Source organism: Mytilus edulis, chromosome 11 (genome assembly GCF_963676685.1).
Source record: "Mytilus edulis chromosome 11, xbMytEdul2.2, whole genome shotgun sequence".
Lineage (NCBI taxonomy): Eukaryota > Metazoa > Mollusca > Bivalvia > Mytilida > Mytilidae > Mytilus > Mytilus edulis.
The window spans coordinates 4,877,882-4,900,845 of NC_092354.1; the positions used below are offsets into that span (position 1 = coordinate 4,877,882).

Sequence of the window (22,964 nt, forward strand, 5' to 3'; positions counted from 1 at the left end):
TTCAAATTATTAACAGACGTACAACATTAAAAAAACTCATTAAAGATTCCAGGCTTATCATTTTGAGCATCATTGTATTTTTCGTTTACAAAAAAGAAAAATATCAGAAATACAAGGAAAATTCAAAACGAAAAATTCCCTTATCAAATGGCAACATCAAAATGTCAAACACATCAAACGAATGGGAAGTCATATTCCTGACTTGGTTCAGGCATTTTCTTATGTAGAAAATGGTGAAGTAAACCTGGTTTTATAGTTAGCTTAACCTCTCACTTGTATGACAGTCGCATAAAATTCCATTATATTGACAACAATGTGTGAACAAAACAAACAGACATGATAGATAAAATATTTAAATGTAAAAAATAGGGGTACAGCAGTCAACATTTTGTTATAATCTTAATCACTATAAAAAAAAAGACAAATATGTCAACAAAGAAAAGAAAATGGCATAAAGACCAAAGCGCATAGGCAAAAATATACAAGAATACAAATATGACCATAGCACAATTACACAATGGTGGGATGTTTAAGTACTGAGCCACACCAAAAGATCCCAAAAGGGTATTACAAAAAAGGGCTAAACAGTAAAAGTAATTTACGAAGAGAAATAAAGGAACACTACAACACGTAATTAGGATGATAAACAAAACGTCAGTGACTAAAATTTATACTTCAAGACCATCATGTATTATTTGTGCAGTTGAATATGTATCAACAAGGTCTTGGTATCCTCTGAAAAACTTTAGCAAAAGACTCATCAGTGCCGATAAAAAAAAATGTTAAAAAGGCAAATCAAGCAGGAAGTTTTATAGCATTGCGCTAAAACACCACCAAACAACACATGGTGCAGATAGCCTGACTTGAAAGAGGCCACACATTTGCTTGGTAGTAGGTTTTCAAATGTCTTTTTTGACATTTGATATGTTCTCAACTATTTGAAAATATGATATAACTAAACAATTATCACTGATCTGTTTGGATTTAAAATCCTTTTTTCTGATGGATGAAAGATAAGTTCATTTGACAGAACAGATGCGTTATGTCAAAAACATTCGTTGTGAAACACCATATTATGTTAGCAATAACTATATTTACATAATAACAGCATATCGTTGCATTTTTGTTCAAAACTATATTGATGAATAGGCATTTTTATTTACAAATGTACATATAAAAGTAGCTGTTTGATCAACACAATATACAACAAGTTAATGTAAAAAATACAAAAACATCCTTAGGACAAGATTAGATCACTGAATTAGTTATTTCATATGTACATACTTTATTAGTCATTAGGCTTAAAATATAGACCTAAATTGACTATTAAGGTATCATTTAACAGCTTTGAGAGATTAACATACACAATAATGATTGAAATGAAATTGATAATAACCTAATTGCAGCTATGTATGTTATTCAAAATTTATCAAAATAGTATATATAGTATATTGTATCAAGTTATGACATTTCCTTTAGGTTGCACTTTGTAAATACAGCTGATTCACAAACAACGCCTCTTTTGTGACATCTACTAGTGATAGATGTTTGGTTTACCTACTGGTTGTTAGATATGATACTATGTTGCATCTCTTAGGAACTTTAACAGTATAAATTCACATGGATAGCGGCTAAACTAAATTCTGAGAAGGACCAAATAGTAAGTGAAAGGAAATAAATAATTTTAGTATAGATTTAAATTCTTGGAAGATTGAGGCATATAATTGTTGAAAAAATGCCGCACAGCCATAATAGTGGATATATTCAAGATTTTCAAGATGGCCACCGCTCATTTTACAAATGGCGTCATATCCAATGGGCTACATTTCGTAAATCATTTGAAAGCTGTGTTATAGGTACATTCTAAATTAAGTTTTATTCAAACTTAAATTAGTGTCTTAAGTCTGATAAAACAATACATAACTGACGAAAAAATGACTTCCAGTTCTAAAATGGTGAGAAAAACGTTGTAGTAGTGAACTGTATAATTATTAGAACGTGTCAATCAAACCGGGATTTCGAGAGTTAACCTCTTTTTACACTTTATCTATCGAAGTCTTGATCAATTCAACTGAATGGGCGTGTTTCCAAACAGTGGCTTCATAGAAGTTACACTTATTTGAATAGAAGAGCATAGATTTTAAGAGGAATTAAATGATGATAAAGATACAATTATGAAATTTAAATCCTCGTCTGTTAGATGAAATACGATTTACATCATTGTGCCCTGGTCACTATGTTTATCTATAAATAGTTTGTGTGTGCGCAAAATTGATAAACACAATAGTTTTATTAGCTTAAAAATGTTTATTAAACCAATTCATACATTGTCACAATATCATCAAAAAGCCCAAAGGAAATAGTAACTAATTCAAATGTTTATGTCTGATTTTTGTTACATTTTCGTGCATGCGCAAACCCTGACGGTTAAATATTCATATCTATTGAATACGTCACATGCAAAGAACAGAACCATCAAACCTGATATATTTTTTTTCATTTAAGGCAGTTTAAAGAAAAATAAGTATTTTCGAACTGGAAAAAATTCATTTCTGGAAAACGTCCATGGCAATCTTTTTTTTTTTTTCATGGCCAGCAGTTTTTTTCTTAAAAAGTGTATAATAATGATGCTTCGTGCTAATTTTCATGCTTGTACATGTATCATCATTTGCACAATTCTCTCAATTTTGCTTACTAATATCTTCCACTATGTTTTTGACCTTTGAAAAAACAGTAGTGCATATGAACTTTCCAATTACTGGTTCCAAATAATTATATTAAGATACATTAAAATTATTTGATATGGATATAGAATATGTCATGACTGCTTCATAATAATCATATCTGTTATGGAACGAACACTCGTAGGGGATTTGTTTTTAGGAATGAATACTCGGAAAAGGGGTACATATTTTAGCTTTTTCCTTGCCATTCATGACACTCACACATGACATATGTTTAATATAAAAGATTGTTATCAATAATATATATTGTTATTCATTCACATTGATGGTTTAAGTGACCAAATCATTGAACATTGGATTGACAATACCTTCTTTTATTCATTGTTTACTGGTGTTTGTCCTAGATGTCTTTTACTTGTTGTGTAAAGTTTTTCTTCTGAAAAAAATGTGCATTTATTTTATGTCAAGCATTGATGAAGAGTTGCCATATCTGTGCTAGTAACTTCTGTCTTTTCTATTTGATCTGCTAGATCTGCATAAATAGAGTCTTTCTTTAGGGCTTTTAGAAATTCATTAAATCCCTGTTCATTTTTACGCAACAGCATGTCCATTAAATTCCTGTTCTTTTCCTGTGGGTTTTTACCAGAATCTATCGTCTTCCCATCATCAACTGACAATACCTCTCTTGTTATTAGATGATCTACTATGTTCTCATGAAGTATATCAGTGATGACCTTTAGGTAGTTCTTTTGTAGACGAACTTTATATAATGGAAAATTCCAAACTGATAAGCCTACAAAATACAAAAAAGATTTTTTTCTTAAGATGAGTGCTATTGACCTTTTATGACTAAAGACGAGGTTAAATCCAGAAAAGCGATTTGGACCACACGAATTTATAACGTGTTTTCATTTTTTTACATCACTTGTTCGATACCTCTGCTGGTGGATTATACGTCCCCTAGAGTATCAATAGCTCAGTATTCAGTACTTTGCTACTCACATGATTTACAACAAACCGTTCTTAAATTTTAAAATTATACAAAAACTGAGGTTTCAACTCATTCGGGCAAAGTTGGTATAAGATGGATTGGCCATTTTTTTAGTACTTTTCAGGTGTGTAGCCCTTCTACTGTTTCGGTTTTCTTCACCCTTTTCTTAAATCTAATGTCTCAAGAATAAGTGGAATGCCCACATAGAATGTTGTATCTATAGATCTTGCATTTCTTCAAACAAATTGAGATGTATGCTCTGAATTTATCAAACATATATGATAAGCGTTTGACATTTTAAAGAGAGCTGGTAAACATACATATTCACAATTTATAGTTAATTGCCAATTTGTTTGTTATTCTGTTTTCTCTCACTTTGATTTTTGTCGAGCCTTCAACTTTAGTCGAAAAAGCGAGACTAAGCGATCCTACATTCCATCGTCCGCGGCGGCATTGTCGTCGGCGGCGTCCACAAATATTCACTCTGTGGTTAAAGTTTTTGAAATTTTAATAACTTTCTTAAACTATACTGAATTTCTACCAAACTTGGACAGAAGCTTGTTTATGATCATCATAAGAAAGTATCCAGAAGTAAATTTAGTAAAAATAAAATTCCATTTTTTCCGTATTTTACTTATCAATGGACTTAAGTTTTTCTTCCAGTTAACATTACATACAGTCTGCAGTTAAAGTTTATACAACATTTATTAGATTCATAAACTATCCTGGATTTTTTACCAAACTTGGAAGCTTCTTTCAATCAAAAGACAGTATCGAGAGGGAAATTTTTATTGATGTTTTTCCTCATTTTGTTGAGTCGCGATTAACAGCAAAAGTAGGCAAGACACTGGGTTCCGCGGAATCCTTACACATTTTTTATACCAATTTGTTTGTTATTCTGTTTTCTCTCACTTTGATTTTTTTTATAGTTGACCAAAACTAATGCCTATGCATTATATATGTTCACTATTCTTTTCTACAGTTGGATCTAAGAAGTGAAATTCATCTGAGGTCATATTTGCCTGATTCGTAACAGGTACTTAATAAACGGTGACTTCATTATAACTGTAGAAAAGAATCTTGATCTCAATGCCTGAGATCATAATTACTCAATGGTACAATGTCTAAGATCATAGTTACTTAACACAAACTGAAATTCGTCCTGAAAGACTCATCATATATACCAGTGACCTACTTTGGTATGCAAGAAAAGTAGTATACTTATGATAAATTAAATACGACGCAAATGATCTGGTAGATAGTCTTTAGAATCAAATACATTATATCTATTTTGAACGAATATATAACAAGATTTAAAAATGATTTCAGTAACAATCCTTCTTTGTTTGTGTTTATAATAAACCCTTCAGACATACCTTCAGTTCCAGCAGATGCTGATGTTGGACTTGGACTGAAATCACATTTCAAATCATTAGCGATATCTTCGTATCCATAAATACGTAATCCATCAACAAACACACTGTAAGCAGGTTCTCTCATTTTGGTTACAATATCCAGCAATGCTTTGTTCTGATCATCTTGTCCAGCATATTGTTCAATACGGAGTCTGTCGTCTACCGATATCACCAGATGTGTCATCATATGGTCTAACATTTGGCTGGTTTGTATTTCCTGTATGATTCTGTTTGCATTATTTCTGATCTTATCTGTAATGATAAAGATTCAATATTCAAAAGATCACATGACTGTTTCACGTATGTCAACAGTAGTATACCGCTGTTCAAAACTCGTAAATCTACGGACAAAAAACAAAATTGGGGTAACAAACTAAAACTGATGGAAACGCATTAAATATAAGAGGGGAATAACGACACAACATTAAAATGTAACATACACAGAAACAGATTAAGCATTAAACAAAATCCGATGAGAAAAACAAATATAACATCAAAACCAAATACATGAATATGGGATAGAAAAGTACCGTTACACGTCTTATAGTAATGTGAATTCACAATTTCAAATATAAGAGAAAACAAACGACACAACAAAAACACAAAGTTAAAATGTTACACACACAGAAACGAACTATACTATAACAATGGCCATTTTCCTGACTTGGTACAGGACATTTTTAAAGATAAAAATGGTGGGTTGAACCTGGTTTTGTGGCATGCCAAACCTCGCACTTTAATGGCAATGTTAAATATAACATTGAAATGACAACATAATATTACAGGACTACAATACAAATAAATAGGAGAACGTATTAGACAAAGAAACACATGATTAATAGATAATAAAAGGCATCAAGTTTAAAATTCAATACTTCTAACTTTATAAGATATCTTATAAACTTTATTAGATATCTTACAAACTATATAAGATATCTAATGAACTATATAAGGCTTTTCTACCTCAGACATAGATTACCTTAGCTGTATTTGGCAACACTTTTAGGAATTTTGGATCTCAATGCTCTTCAAATTTGTCCTTTATTTGGCTTTTTTAACTTTTTTGGATTCGAGCGTCACTGATGAGTATTATGTAGACGAAACGCGTGTCTGGCGTATATGCAAACTTTAGTCCTGGTATCTATGATGAGTTTTATTTATATAAGATATCTTAATATACAGTTTATGAGATATCTTGAAGTTAGATTAAATAACAAAACGGCTTGCCATATTAACCACTGAAAAAAATCATCCATTCAGTATTTTTTCAACAGATCATCTTTATAAACTTACATTGATTCATGTGGATTTCAAATAGAACTGGCTAATTGTCCAATTCAGAAAAGCAATTACAAAAGGTTATATACTTAATTGATAAGATATTTAAAGCCATTACACCAGGCACCAGTGAACTTTAAAATTATTTGGATCATTTTTATATCTTTTGAATCAGTTCCATAATGATGACATCGTTTTCCAGGGGGGGGGGGGGGGGCTCATTTCACGAATGGTTTATCATTAACATTATTTTCAAAAACGCTCAAACTTTTGTCTTTTGAGGAAATAGAGCAAAATATAAAATAATGTCTTTTACAAAACAAGTTTTAATCAAGTTACATAACCGGCTCTGCTGGATCGATCTGCTTTTATAAGATCGGCGCTAATTTAAATTTATTCATCAATGTTATATCAAAATTTAAATTTGTTCTTTGCCAAGGTCTGCTTTGACACCAATTTTGACAAAAAGCATGTTTTTGATCAACCTGCTGAGTGATCTTACTTTTGCGAATTCAAATACTCCCATTAAATTTTTTCACTTGAATCCGGCTGCTAAAATCGATTATTCCACGTTTACATAATTAAATCGTTGTTAATAAAATGTGATCGTAGTAAGTATTCTTATCCGGATTTTACTACGTTTTGACGACAAACTATGAAAAATTATAGTTGCCGTAATCGGTGACTGAAACTTTTCCGGAAATACTGATTTTTATTTTGTTTTCCTGAATTGGGAATTTATGTTCACAAACATTTTTTTGGGGCCGCTGGCAGATTTAAGGGCCACTAAATATAAGCGGCCCTAAACTATATAGTGGAATCATCCCTGATATCACAGCACTGTACATTACCATAAACATTCTTATTTGAGGGAATAAATCACATTGTACTGTTTCAGTAGGGACAATCACCTTAAAAAATCCTCCTGTATGCTCCAGATGAAATATGTTAATATTAATATGCTGAATGCTGTTTGATAAAATAAAATATCTTCAACAACAATATTTGAGTTCAATCATATAAGAGGTTAACAGTTAATAAAATAGAAACTGAAGATGTTATTTTGTAAAAAAATAAATGGTAGATTGAATAACAATCCAACACCTAAACTAAAGTGGTATAGTCGGGACCTCCTATTGGCATGTTCCTACAGTCAAAACAGTAGTATGCTGAATCAAAAATGCTTAAAAGTATTCCAGTTTTAACTATAACGACACACATATAAACATTTGAAGTAAGGGAACTAGCATATATAAAGTTAATTTGCATATTCTACAAAAACATTAAAACTTATCGATTGTCTTAGTTCAGACTTAAATCAGATATTTATAAGTATGATATAAATCATGGCAATGGCATGAGTCGGGGCAGTTAAATAAATACATTGCACTTTCAAAGTTATCTTGTTTATATGAAAAAGAAATGGAGCAATACCGACTAAGGAGACACATTGTTCATGTTGTTAAGAAATTATATTGGGGCTTAATTTTAAATTACGTTTCATTTGTGTATGATTTATGAATCATAACGAGTATAAATAGAATAGCTTTTCAAATATTTCCTGTTAATAGCATATATAACATACTTTTCGAAAAAAAAAAAATTTTTTTTTAAGACAAAAAGGATTCCAGTACAAAGTATAAATGTTTGTCATAAATGTGTTGTTGAACTGACTCTTTTTAATTATCATAAATATGAAATCAAACAAGATTTTTTCCATACATGCCATAGTACACGACTCTTGCACTATAATTTTCTATGTTCAAAACTCTAATATGGCATGCAATTAGAAAGACCATATCATAAAGAACATGTGTACCGAGTTTCAAATTGATTGGATTTCAACTTCATCATAAACTACCTTGACCAAAAACCCTAACCTTAAGCGGGACAGAATGACGAACGGAAGAACGAACGAATGAGAGACAAACAGACCGATACATAATGCCCCTAGGTGGGTCATAAAAAAGTTAAGCAAGAAAAGGATGAGGATAGAGCAAATAAAATTAAATTTACAGTATATATGTTTATGTATTATTATTAAAATTAGTCAACTATCAAAAATTGATCGCAATTGCTCCTATAAGAAGACATCTGATTTTGGTGAAATATTCTGGGTAGATTTTCTTATCTTTTGAAGTTTCTAGATATATAAAAAAAATGCATGTTACTCTTAAATTCTATAAGAAGTCATTACTGTCATGTGTTGAATATACAGGATTAACATGATTGACACAAGATACACTCAGAATCATTCAGCCAAAGTTTGGATACAGTTGGTCTTGTAAATGTTTTAAAAACTTTATTCAAAATGGACCATTTTGACCGATGTTAAGTCCACAGGGTCCTAATAACAAAAACGGGTACTAAAAAATCTAAAGCTTTGACAGCATAAACAGTGTTTACAGATTTTAGAAACATTTTTATTTTTGGTCGATTATTCATTGTTTTGTATTTTACCTTGTTGACTGATTTGTTTGTGGGTTTAATACGAAAAAAAATGATTTGTTTTTAATTTTTTGATATTGTCTTCTTAGTTTGAAATAATATAACCTTTTTTTGTTCCAAACTAGTGTATGCAATATGTTTGAATTGATTTGTATTTTGTCAACTCAGATGACCACAAGCAGCATACTATTATCACCAACTTTTTTCCGGAGACTGTAACTCAGTGGTTGTCGTGTGTGGATGTGTTACATATTTGTTTTACATTCATACATTTGTACATAAATTAGGCCGTTAGTTTTTTCGTTTGAATTGTTAAACATTTCTGGATCGTTTATAGCCGACTATGTGGTATTCGTTTTGTACATTGTTGTAGGCCGTATAGTGTCCTATAGTTGTTAACTTCAGTGTTATTTGGTCTCATGTGGAGAGGTGACACATTAACAATCATACCACATCTTCTTTTAATACAAACTGTTTGTTCAAAGCTATTACAGAATATAATTTATAGTTGAATTGACCTATATACTATCTTCTTCAAATGACTTCCAGACACATACAATTTCATCCACTTACCAGTAGCAGTTTCTACAGCTCTTAGTGTTTGCAGATCCACATTCTTTACAACTTCCTCTAAACACCGTGTACCTTTTCTACTATTCACCAGAGCTTGTTCAAGGACACGTATTGTAGGTCTGACTGATCTGTCACTCCTCCACCTAAACAAAACGTCTTTACTCTGTGCGGTCAAGTCACAATGACATTTGTCTATGTTCTCTAAATCTGCTATGGACAATCCAAGTTCTATTCCTAGTTGAAAGACCATTTTACCAATCTGTGTTGATATGTTATCTAATATTTCGTCTGTAGGAATTGAATCTAAGATATCGTCTTGAATACCTGTAATATCATTACGAGCATTACTCAATGACATTTAAACTTTATAAATGTTGTGGATACTTAGAAATTGTCTTGATTTATCTTGATCATAACTCATGAATAGTTAGTTTAAATAAAGGTATATAGGCAAAAATGGACACAATATTCGCGCGTGATACGGCTCTGAATTTGGTTGGAATTACATATTTGACACATAATAGATTTCTGACACAGAATATCTGTAGTCAAAGAACTTAGAATTGGTTATAGGATTATAATTTATATTCAATGTTTTGCTTTTGTGCAATACACTATTCTTTTGCGAACTGACCCCATCCCCAAAATTTCAAATTGTATTTACCCCCTTTTTTTGCTTCTGTGCAATACACTATGCTGTTGCGGATTGACACTCCTACCCACACATAAAGTTCTTTTACCACCCCTCTTTTTGCTCTTGTGCTATACACTATGCTGTTGCAAATTGACCCCCCCCCAAAGAAAAATAAAGAAAAAAATTATCCCCCTTTGCCAAAAAAAAATATCTAAAAAATATTCTTTTTTATTGCTTAAATCTGAAATGGGAAACTATTGCCCCCTTTCTTTTAATTTCAATTTTTTGTTTACCTCCTCCCCTCCTTTAAAAAAAAATCATTTCCCTCTAGATATGGTCAAAATCTGAATTCAAATTTCCTTTGGAATTTGCAACCATGATTACCCGTTTAAATAAATCATAAATGTCTTAAAATAGAAAATGACATACATAATCATGGCTTAAAATAGTTTTTCTTTAACAGCATTTGTAAAAACAAAATAAAAAAAATTAAATAAATTGACAGGCAATCACCTCAAGACAATACAACATTTATATATACATAATGAAAAGCTGTGCAAGAGAGGTAATCGTAAATTTTTTTAATTATCCATTAACCTGAAAAACCTTTGTTTTCCCCCTTTTGCCCCTAATTCTCCCCGAGCAATCCTAGTTACCCCTTGGTAGTATAGAAACTTGTGGTATAATTTTAAAGAGATCAATACACCATACCACAAGTTATTGTCTGGAAAATAAAAAAATGCTAATTTAGGCCCTTTTTGGGCCCCTTTTTCTTAAATTGTTAGAACCATAATCCCCAAAATCAATCACAACCTTTCTTTCGTGGTTATAAACATTGTGTTTAAATTTCATAGATTTATATTTGCATTTACTAAAGTTATTGTCAGGAAACCCCATGTCTTCGGACAACGGCAATGACGACGTGATACCAATATACGACTGCAAAAATGTTTGCAGTCGTATAAAAATATCTATTACTCGACCAATAAATGGACAAAGCGCTTAATATGCAATTTGGATATATATGCTAGGCGAGGGGATATCAAAAGCACTAATAATCATGACAATTAGAGAACTTGAAGAACCTAGATTTGCCATTTTAAATGTTAATATCTGTATAGTTATAACCGGTACTCACTAGATATCACTTGTTTTCTCCTCCTCATCTGAAAAGGAATAATATCAAACATTTTAAAAATAGTCGAGGGGACTGATCAGCAGGAGCTTTTGGAAATGTTCTACAATGCTTATATAAAAATGATGAGTAGATCAGTTAAATATAAAGATGTAAACTTGAAACATCTGAGCTATTTTCAGGAAGAATAATTCTGATATCCTTTCTAAATTTCCCTATGCAACACAAAATCTTATTTAACAATATACTTAGCAAACATCACAACATATATGTTCCAAAGGTTGAAAAATGTTTTAAAATAAATTAGTGATATATTTAGAACATCACCCATGGGTTTGAACTCATTTTTGATATAAATGGCTTGAACTCAAATCTTTGGAAAGCTTAATGAATAAATAACTTGGTGTTCAAATAAAAACAATGACAACATTTTGAAAATTCAAACGCCAAATTCCACATCTACCGATGTGGCTCATCGTTACTATGAAGTTTCAAAAAAAATTGAGCATTTTGATATTTTTGAAATTTTTGGTGTAGTTTCCATGGCAACAAAGTAGTTCCACTGAATGCTGAAATCATAAAAAACCAGTATATGGCTGGCACCTACATTGTATTAAAATATAATGATTCTGAGTTTAAGCATCTCCAAATTATTCACCAAAATCAAAAACTGGATTTTTCACATTTGTTCCGTTTCCATGGTAACGGCAGCCATATTTTATGTTTTGAAACCCAACTGCAACCGAAATTTTGTGTTCCTCGTTATAGTGAGCTATCAGTAAGATTGGTTCCATTGGCTCCAAAAAATCTGCCGTACAAAACTAGAGGCTCTAAAGAGCTTGTGTCGCTCACCTTGGTCTATGTGAATATGAAACAAAGGACACAGATGGATTCATGACAAAATTGTGTTTTGGTGATGGTGATGTGTTTGTAGATCTTACTTTACTAAACATTCTTGCTGCTTCCAATTATCACTATCTATATTTAACTTGGCCAAGTAGTATCAGTGGAAAATGTTAGTGAAAATCTACAAATTTTATGAAAATTTTTAACATGGTTAAATATTGACTATCATGACTATGAAGGGTAATAACTCCTTAGGGGGTGAATTGACTATTTTGGTCATGTTCACTTATTTTTAGGTCTTACTTTGATGTACATTATTGCTGTTTACACTTTGCTGTACATTATTGCTGTTTACAGTTTATTTCTATCTATAATATTATTCTAGATAAAAACCAAAAAACAGCAAAATTTCTTTAAAATTACCAATTCAGGGGCAGCATCTTAACAACCGGTTATCAGATTCATCTGAAAATTCCAGGGCAGATAGATCTTGACCTGATCAACAATTTAACTTCCTGTCAGATTTGCTCTCAATGCTTTGGTTTTTAAGTTATAAGCCAAAAACTGCATTTTACCCCTATGTTCTATTTTTAACCATGGTAGCCCTCTTGGTCACCGAACACATTTCTTAAACTAGATACCCCAATGATGATTGTGGCCAAGTTTGGTTAAGTTTGGCCAAGCAGTTTCAGAGGAGAATATTTTTGTAAAAGTTAACGACGACGGACGATGACGGACGCCAAGTGATGAGAAAAGGTCGCTTAGCCCTTCGGGCCAGGTGAGCTTAAAACAGAAGAAGAACATGAAGAAAAGGATTAATTTACCAATATCATACATAGCTTACCATACATAAGGTATGTGTTGTTATTTTCATTTCAATTAAGCCTTTGGCCAAATTTCCAAAACGTATGCCATTGTTCTCTCTCAAATCAATAAGTGTTAAAAACTTGACCATCTGTGTATTTCTTGGGTAATTCTCTACCATATCACTCCATTCTGTTTCTTCCATGTCAAGATGAATAGCTAAATCATGTATCATGTGTTTGTCACAATTAACAGACAAACGAAGCAACTCTGTGTTACTTGGAATCTGAGATAATGCATCTTCACTCAAACCTTAAATTAATATATAAAAAATACATATGATAAATTTTTACACGCACATTACATCACCATACAGCTTAAACAAGCTTAAATTGCCAGTTTTTAACAGCCGCATTATATTGACAAAACTTGAACATAAACCCAAATATATAGGTAATTGGTAAACTTGACAATAATTTGTATCCAGCAGTCAAATGATCTTCTCAGTATACGACTTATTTATTTACATTATGCATAAAAACTGAGTTTTGATATCAAATGAAAGTAGATGAAAATATTATACTTATACTGAATAACGCAACTGTTCACAAATTGTAATAGAACGCTGTTTACTTAGCCCGCTACACATCATATTTAATGGAACATCTCTTTGACATTCCTGGTACATGTACTATTAATCTTTCTCAAATTACAAAGCTTAAGTCGCCTATAGAAATTGGTTGATATGCATGATGTGTCTGTGATACAACAACAAAAAAAACAACAACAGAAGACTTGTTTTTATGGAATGCATATTAAGATACAAAATGTCTTCTGAACCGGTAGCTTCTAATTTTATTGTGAAATTTTAACTGATGTAACTGAAAGAAGTTTATTACGAAACCCAAGAGCATTGAAATCCAATAATTTTCATATGTTATATCATTTACAACTTAGGTATCCTAGGGGTTGACACCTTCGTGATTTAATTAGTTCAGTCAGTTAAGGAAGTATCACTGAGAGGTCATGTCAATTCTTTATTAACGCTTTAGGTATTATTTTATCAATAACAAAACACAAAGTTAAATACAAAACACATAACTATACCTGTACAATCCGGATCACACTGCTTTTGTTTCTATTAAAGGAAAACAAATATTATTGTAAATTTAACATCCACAAGAAACTGTACAGACACTTATTATAACAAAGCATATACTAAACACAACAATTTGAACTCTTAACAGTAACTATGACCTGAATTCGATTGATTAACATGGACATATCTTTCTGTAAATATCTTATTAGCTAACTGCAAACAGATTAACCTTAGAGTTGATATAAAACTCAATAAGGTAAACTACCTCGTGAAATGTAAGTTATGTCTTGAAATTCCTGTTGAACAAAAAGAACCATACCTTTTTAACAAATTGTACATATATATTTAAATGGATTAAAAGTTAGCCAATCGTAAATTTACTATTTTACTTTAATTGGTTGCTTTCCAAAAAAAGATTAGATTTTCTTTTCTGTTTGTCTCGTCACATGTTATAATAAGAAAACAACAATGCGTCCATAGTACATAGATGCTCCACCTGCATTATCACTTTCTGTGTTCAGTGGACCGTGAAATTTGGGTCAAAACTCTAATTTGGCATTAAAAGTAGAAAAATCATAGGGAACGTGTGTACAAAGTTTCAACTTCAACTACATCTCTTTATTGTGGTAGGGGAAATTAAGTGATTACACAAAAAAGTTGCATATTCAATGCTAGTATTCAAACCTGTTTCTGGTTCCAAACCTTCCAGTTGAGTGTAATGTCGTCACCATGGTTACAAACGCACTCATCAGTTTTTAAAGCTAATTTTTCTTCTGGAAAGTAACAGATAAATCTTGAGCAGGAATACTCAGTGTGAAATGGTAGTTGACTGATGACTTTTTCGTGGACAGTGGACTGATAAAATTCCGAAATCCTCTCCAATGTTAAATGCAAACATTCTCTGACACTAGTGGCTATCTCAGGAACTATCAGGCCCTTGGAGCGTTTGTGGACTAGGTACAGTAAGATCTTGTTACCTTCTACACAGACAACGATATCATGCTCTTTATCAACTGATAACCCAACAAACCCAGAAAACATAAGTTTCCTTCCACGGTATTGTTTTAATGTCCACATACTGAGACATGCACATATGAGACGATTTGGTAAGGCAGGAGGTATGATGGTTCCTTTGAAAAAAAAGGCCAAACTAAGTGTCCTCTCTGGTGTACATTCTTGTGTCAAGAAATCTGTATCATTTCTTTGGGTAAGCATACAGGGTACAAAGAAGTTTTCTATTGGTAGACGGCTTCCTGTTTTTGTATCATATCTCCGTTGTTCGGATACGATATCTAGATGTATCAGCATATCAAATATGTACTCTTTAAATGGTAAAATCTGACGGAATTCGTCTTGTTCCCAAATCTGGTAGAGGTCTCCTTTGTGTATCATTCCATTTTCAGACATCTTTTTGAAGGTTTTCCTTGTTTTATTTTCCTTGGGCCAAAATGCAACATCTATAAATATGAAATAAAGAAGATGTTATCAGACTTAATATATAGTTTATATTATAAGGTAATATCGGTCTATAAAAGCTACATGATCAAACAATTGGTATCGCTCACTTAGATCATCACTGGAAAAAACAATTTATCCTAATATTTACATTAAATGTCTTTTATATCAGAACACATCAAAAAATATTTTTTTGTCTAGTCTGTTATAACAGAATTTGATGTCAGATCAAAGTTGAATCATTTCCCATTTGGAAGAAAATAATTTTAAACAAGGCTTGCATGTGCTGTGGGAAAACTGCTAGTTTTCAAATGTTTGCATGGTTTCTACATGTTATCTGTAGAAGAAACCCTAAGAATGATGCATGGTAGTCATCCATGATGACATCATGTCAGTCAATTACTGTCGTTCATATTTTTATTTTCCAGCTTTTAGCACAAAAAGTTTACTCCTCAGTTACTATTTATTCTAAGCACATGATCCTTTTGGGTGGGTAATTTATTAGTTTTGAGGTAAGTTCCCAAGCTGTGATCCTTTTGGGTGGGTAATTTATTAGTTTTGAGGTAAGTTCCCAAGCTGTGATCCTTTTCGGTGGGTAATTTATTAGTTTTGAGGTAAGTTCCCAAGCTGTGATCCTTTTCGGTGGGTAATTTATTAGTTTTGAGGTAAGTTCCCAAGCTGTGATCCTTTTCGGTGGGTAATTTATTAGTTTTGAGGTAAGTTCCCAAGCTGTGATCCTTTTGGGTGGGTAATTTATTATTTTTGAGGTAAGCTCCCAAGCTGTGATCCTTTTCGGTGGGTAATTTATTAGTTTTGAGGTAAGTTCCCAAGCTGTGATCCTTTTCGGTGGGTAATTTATTAATTTTGAAGGAAGTTCCCAAGCTGTGATCCTTTTCGGTGGGTAATTTATTAGTTTTGAGGTAACTTCCCAAGCTGTGATCCTTTTGGGTGGGTAATTTATTAGTTTTGAGGTAACTTCTCAAGCTGTGATCCTTTTCGGTGGGTAATTTATTAGTTTTGAGGTAACTTCTCAAGCCGTGATCCCTTTCGGTGGGTAATTTATTAGTTTTGAGGTAACTTCTCAAGCCGTGATCCCTTTTGGTGGGTAATTTATTAGTTTTGAGGTAAGTTCCCAAGCTGTGATCCTTTTCGGCGGGTAATATATTATACATCAAATACATTGGGTAGTTTATTAATTTTGAGGTAAGTTCCCAAGCTGTGATCGTATATGTAAAGGAGACTATTATGTTAAATACACTGAATGTGGTTATTTCCTTGACAAATACATGAAATATGATATTTATAAAATAGGGGCGAGATATACCAGAGGAACATTCAAACTCATAAACTGATATAGCCATGGCTTAAAAAGAAAAAGACAAACAGACAAATTTGATATTATAAAATAGGAGCGAAATATACCAGAGGGACATTGAAACTCATAAACTGACATCGCCATGGCTGAAAAAGAAAAAGACAAACAGACAAATATGATATCATAAAATAGGGCAAAATATACCAGAGGGACATTTAAACTCATAAACTGAAAATGCCATGACTAAAAAAGAAAAAGACAGACAAATATGATATTATAAAATAGAAGCGAAATATAACAGAGGGACATTAAAACTCATAAACTGACATCTCCAAGGCTAACAAAGAAAAAGACAAACAGACTAATATGATATTATAAAAAAGGGGCGAAATATAACAGATGGAAATTCATACTCATAAACTGACATTGCCATGGGTAACAAAGAAAAGACAAACAGACTAATATGATATTATAAAATAGGGGCGAAATATAACAGAGGGACATTCATACTCATAAACTGACATTGCCATGGGTAACAAAGAAAAGACAAACAGACTAATATGATATTATAAAATAGGGGTGAAATATAACAGAGGGACATTCATACTCATAAACTGACATCGCCATGGCAAAAAAAGAAAAAGACAAACAGACAAATATGATATTATAAAATAGGGGCGAAATATAACAGAGGGACATTCATACTCATAAACTGACATTGCCATGGGTAACAAAGAAAAGACAAACAGACTAATATGATATTATGAAATAGGGGCGAAATATAACAGAGGGACATTCATACTCATAAACTGACATCGCCATGGTAAAAACGAAAAAGACAAACAGACAAATATGATATTATATAATGGGGGTGAAATATACCAGAAGCACATTCAAATTCATAAACTGACATCGCCATGGCTAAAAAAGAACCAGACAAACAGACAAATATGATATATTAAAATAGGGGCGAAATATAACAGAGGGACATTTAAACTCAAAAAATGACATTGCCATGGCAAACAAAGAAAAAGACAAACAGACAAATATGATATTATAAAATAGGGGCGAAATATACGAGAGGGACATTCATACTCATAAACTTACATTGCCATGGCTAAAAAAGAAAAAGACAAACAGACAAATATGATATTATAAAATAGGGGTGAAATATACCAGAGGCACATTCAAATTCATAAACTGACATCGCCATGGCTAAAAAAGAAGACATACAGACAAATATGATATTATAAAATAGGGGTGAAATATACCAGAGGCACAATTCAAATTCATAAACTGACATCGCCATGGCTAAAAAAGAAAAAGACAAACAGACAAATATGATATTATAAAACAGGAGCGAGATATACCAGAGGGACATTCATACTCATAAACTGACGTTGCCATAGATACGACATAATCCGTTATCATCTGTGAAACTAATATTTCATAACAGTCAACCAACTCGTGATGGTGTCCGTAAAAATTTCTTTCAACTTCACTGTTTGGTTTAATTTAGCAGGAATTTCTGCTCTATTGGTGAGGTTCAGATTTCTGGATAAAATTTGTTCCCTAATATAAATAGAAAGTGACGCAGTTACAACATGATGGGAGAACTAAGTATTAATAGTTGATATTTCATGATTATGAAGAATAAATGTCTGCAGACTTTCAGACAATTGATTAATCCAGGATATCTTCCATCAAAATACAAGTTTCATTTAAATCTGTGTATAAAACTTGTATCTTTTGACAAATATTTCAAAAATGGGAACCAATGAATAATTTGTAACACTAGGCATCATTATGGGCACTTATACCATTTTGCAATTGTGTTTCACACTGAAATGTCTCGCCTTCTTTACTAATCATTGATATTATGTTGAAAGTCCTAAGTATAAAGCTTTATTACAACTGTCACTGAACTTAACATTAACCAAGATAGCTAAACAAAGACCAATGAACCATGAAAATGAGGTCAGGGTCAGAAGAACCATGCCAGGCAGACATGTGCAGCTAACAATGCTTCCATACAACAAATATAGTTGACCTATTACTTACAGTTTAAGAAAAATAGACCAAAACACAAAAACAGTCAAAGGACACCAACACATCGAAAAAATCTCGCAACCCTAGGGGTGTATCAGCTGGTCCCTAAACAATAATGTATGTTAGTTTAGTGAAACTGAATGTCACACTAACCACGTCTACATTCACCTTCTATAAAAAGCCTAGTATAAGAGTTTCAGTTTAAATATATAAAAACTACACATTGTCTCAAAACATAATTGTGTTGGAAATCAACTCATAACGAGATAGAACTACTTGCATTCTCAAAGTTTTTTAGCATTGTTCATGTTGTTCAAATATATCTTATATTTTGAAACCATGTAGTTCTATAGTTATACCGATACCTTTATACTAAATAAATATCAGTTTCAGTTTAACTTGAAAAAAAATATATTATATTTAAGTTTCATAAAATTTTGATGAAGTAAACTTAAGAAAGAGAACAGAAACGAAAAATTCTGCATTGTTTCCATTTTTAAGAAGCATAACTCTAGAATGGTAAAAGGGAAGGCACCAAAATTCAAACTTGATTTTTGTTTAGTGGTAATAAGCATTTTGTATAGAATTCATAAAGTTTGGTTGATGCAGGGACTTTCTATACTAACGGGACTAGTCACTTATAACGATATCTATACACATTATCAGACTGATCTCGGCTGTAGCTGATGTCACTTGACTTTATAGCAAATCATTTCACATTTACGAAGTATTTTACATAACTACAAATACACTATATATTCAAGTTTAACAAAAAATCGTTTTTATGAAATTTTATACATTTTGTCATTGCAAACTGCTTTTCATGTTTTTCAAAAGATTTCTCGTCTTTTAAATATTGATATTTAAACTTTGAGGAATATTTGTTCGTTGAATTTTTAGTGGCCGCCATCTTGTGTGATATGGTAACCATTTTACACAACTGGTGTATTCTTCAAAACGATACGTCTAAGTTTAATAATTCATCATTCTTTCAAAATCTTATATTTTTTGTCATCTTAAATCACTTTTAATCAGATTTTATATATACAACTAATAATAATTCTACAATTACAATGTACTGTACAGTACGCAAATAACTACTAGCATCGTATATCAGAGATACGAAACTAAGTTTATTGTTGGGTTGTAGCTTTAAACAGGCGACTGAGTAATCAGTTAACATCAATAAAGACGAGTCCCATTAGTATAGAAAGTAAAGAAATGGTTGAGGCAAGATAAAGTAAGGAAATGGAAACAAAAAAAATCAGCAATTTACCCATTTATAAATTAAAGGGACATAACTCTAGTATAATAAAAGTGACGCCACACAATTCAAATTTAATCTAAGTATCTAAGTAAACTCCTCGGTTGCCTGCTGCCGTACATCACCAATTAAAAAACGACATTTTCATTCAGAAATCTGTTAAAAAATTGCATGCATTTCACAATTTTTAACACTGTGGATAAAAAAAAGATTAATCTTTTTACTAATCATATTACATAAAAGTTCTCACATACCAACACAAATATTAGTATAGGATATTATCAAACAGTCTGTCACGCTCTAATAAAAGGTAGGTAAACACTTTTTGAATATTGGAACATTTTTACCTGCAATATATATATTCACTACACAATGAAAATACATACACACCTGTGATAAAAGATCTCATAACTTCCACCATAAGAAGAGGGTTGATCATTACATTATCTCTCAGCTGGGGGGTATCGAAATAAACAATCTTCCCCAGGGAATGATGAAAATGTAGGAAATCAGTCAACTGCTCAGGGGACAGGACAGACACCTCACTGATAGCATTTAATTCTTTAACTTCAGCCAATGACATTATTTGTTTTCCTTCTGCCACTAGTTCAGCGATCTCTAGCTCTAGTGGAACACAAGCATTGGGCATTCTTTCACCCCAGCATGGGTGGTCGAATGTAAGTTCTGTTATTGTTTTCTTCAGAACTTCTATTTCTGGGTCGGCTTGATCTTTGGCATTGACAAATATTAGAGGTCTAAGGACCAGATGATGTTTTCCCTCGTGGTCTTTAAACAACTCCTCAATTCCTCTGTAAAGCTCTTCACGTCTGGTCTCAATATTCTCCTGTTCAACATAAAAAGTTGACAGAATAATACACTGTAAAGATACTGTATCGCACACCTGGTGATTTAAATGCATCTTCAATGGTGGAATAACAACAACAACAACAATACTTTATTTTAAGAGAGTTACACAATTAGCTAATCTTCCCTGAGGCCCTCATCATGAAAAATCAAACAAAATGCAAACATATACATTGCATACATTAGTATAAAAAATCAAGTATGATAATAATGTTCATTACAACTTGATGAATAAATAAACATGACATAATCAGTTTTTAATATTATTTATACAGCTAGGTTGATTTCAATAATTGATCTGTTATAAATGTTGTATTTGAAAGAATTAACATTTGTAATATTTCTTCACGGTATTGGCAAATTATTCCACAAGAATGGTCTCGAATACGTAAAAAAGATTTTGATCAATTCTGTTTTTGGTTTAGGGAGTATGAGGTTTCCTTGAACAGCATTTCTCAAGGGGTATGTATTTCTGCCTGAAACATAATGAAACTTGTCAGTTGGATATGATGGGCCATCATTTTTAATGCACTTAAATGTCATCACAAACTTGTGATATTTTATTCTCTGTTCAACTGTCAACCAGTTTAAGTGTTTGAATAAGGGCGAAGAAGGAGCGAAAGGGTCGGTTTCTAGTATTAATCTAGCAGCTCTCTTTTGTAATTTTAATATCCTCACTGCTACAACTACTCCACACTTAACAACAATAATCAATTAGTGGCAAGATAAAACCAATATAGAATAATTTTCTGCAGTCTAGATTTAGAAATTTTTTAATCCTCAATAGTAGATATAGTCTAAATGATATTTTTGAGCAGATCACATCAATTTGGTTTGTCCATGTGAGGGAAGGGTCAATTTTAATTCCTAAAAGACTTTCGCATGTGGAAGATTGTATCACTTGATTGTTAATAGTTAAACAACTCTCATTGCAATTTCAGGGGTTTAGAAATTTTGTTATAGCTCACTTGCCCAGGGCTAATTGGTAGCAGAGTTTTACTAGCCCTGTTGGAAGAATTACTAGCCAAACAAAACTGACCTGCTAGCCCTAGTATGCCCTACAAATTCAGAGTTTGCTACAATAACAATGATTTCTATAAACTTAACAATTTGTATCCATTGTACAGTAGATTTTTGCAAACATGATACTCAAAACTTATGTCAGCAAAAAATATTCCTTTAGCATATATATTCAATTAATCGATAATTGAATATTCACTGAATATTCTGATCTAATGAGTTGACCAAATCTGGAGATGATACAAGTCATTGACCACTGCTATATAATACATGGGTATGTTAAATGATTGGAGTTTTTTTTTATCAGATACAATAACATCATCATGTTTTTGTTAAAGAATTATCAGCTGGTTAATTACGTAATACTCATATTTGTTTTTAGTTTTAAAATTATATATTATTAAAATTAATTAAATGACCTCACATATTTATGTGAATAAATTCATCATCCATAGTTTGGGTCTTTTATAATTGTTTTATTAACCAAGTACAGTAATGTCCATATTTACATTTATCACAGGTAGGCTATTTGTAGGCTATAAATAGATTACAACCTGAACACAGTCTCTAAACTGAAACTGTATTCGTTATAAATTTTATTTCTTCAAATCAAATTCATTTGAATATCAATGAAGATAATCATGATTGATGAAATATTATTGCATCAAGGTTAAGTTTTCTGAAGACTGTTAATGTTTAGTTCATGGTTCGGGAGGCTTCTTCACATTATGTAAACAAAAACAAAATGGCATCCATAACATGTGCACATGTTTCAAATTTATATCTGACAAAAGTCAGGTTTCTGCTGTCAAAAGGGATTTACATTTATATTGCAATAAGTTAATCAGAAGGAGGTACAACACCACCCCTTGTATTGACACATCGATATTGAAAGTACGGGATCCACCCAGAGTTATTTGTTCTATTTTAAAACTTGTACAAAATCAGTTCAAATTCTTGGAATCTGATTGGCTAAAATAGAAAAGTGATGAGGGGATTTTTTTCCTTCTATTTCAGAAATGCCTAGAATTTTTTGTTACTAGTCCGTCGGGCATAAGGGGTTACAAGTTTTGGTTGCCCGAGGTCTAAA

General features: G+C 31.9%; 1 protein-coding gene across 1 annotated transcript in view; it reads right to left on the reverse strand.

The window, feature by feature from the left end:
• Positions 1-1,048: 1,048 nt before the first annotated feature.
• Positions 1,049-22,964, reverse strand: part of LOC139495387 (uncharacterized) — an 85,877-nt gene continuing 63,961 nt past the window's right edge. Inside the window, exons 13-20 of the mRNA XM_071283693.1 lie at positions 20,381-20,834; positions 14,592-15,364; positions 13,916-13,946; positions 12,849-13,120; positions 11,162-11,189; positions 9,390-9,713; positions 5,052-5,342; positions 1,049-3,477 (exon numbers count right to left, since the gene is read on the reverse strand). Coding sequence (XP_071139794.1) covers positions 3,143-3,477; positions 5,052-5,342; positions 9,390-9,713; positions 11,162-11,189; positions 12,849-13,120; positions 13,916-13,946; positions 14,592-15,364; positions 20,381-20,834 — 2,508 coding nt within the window. The 3' untranslated portion in view covers positions 1,049-3,142. The remainder of the gene's footprint in view (positions 3,478-5,051; positions 5,343-9,389; positions 9,714-11,161; positions 11,190-12,848; positions 13,121-13,915; positions 13,947-14,591; positions 15,365-20,380; positions 20,835-22,964) is intronic.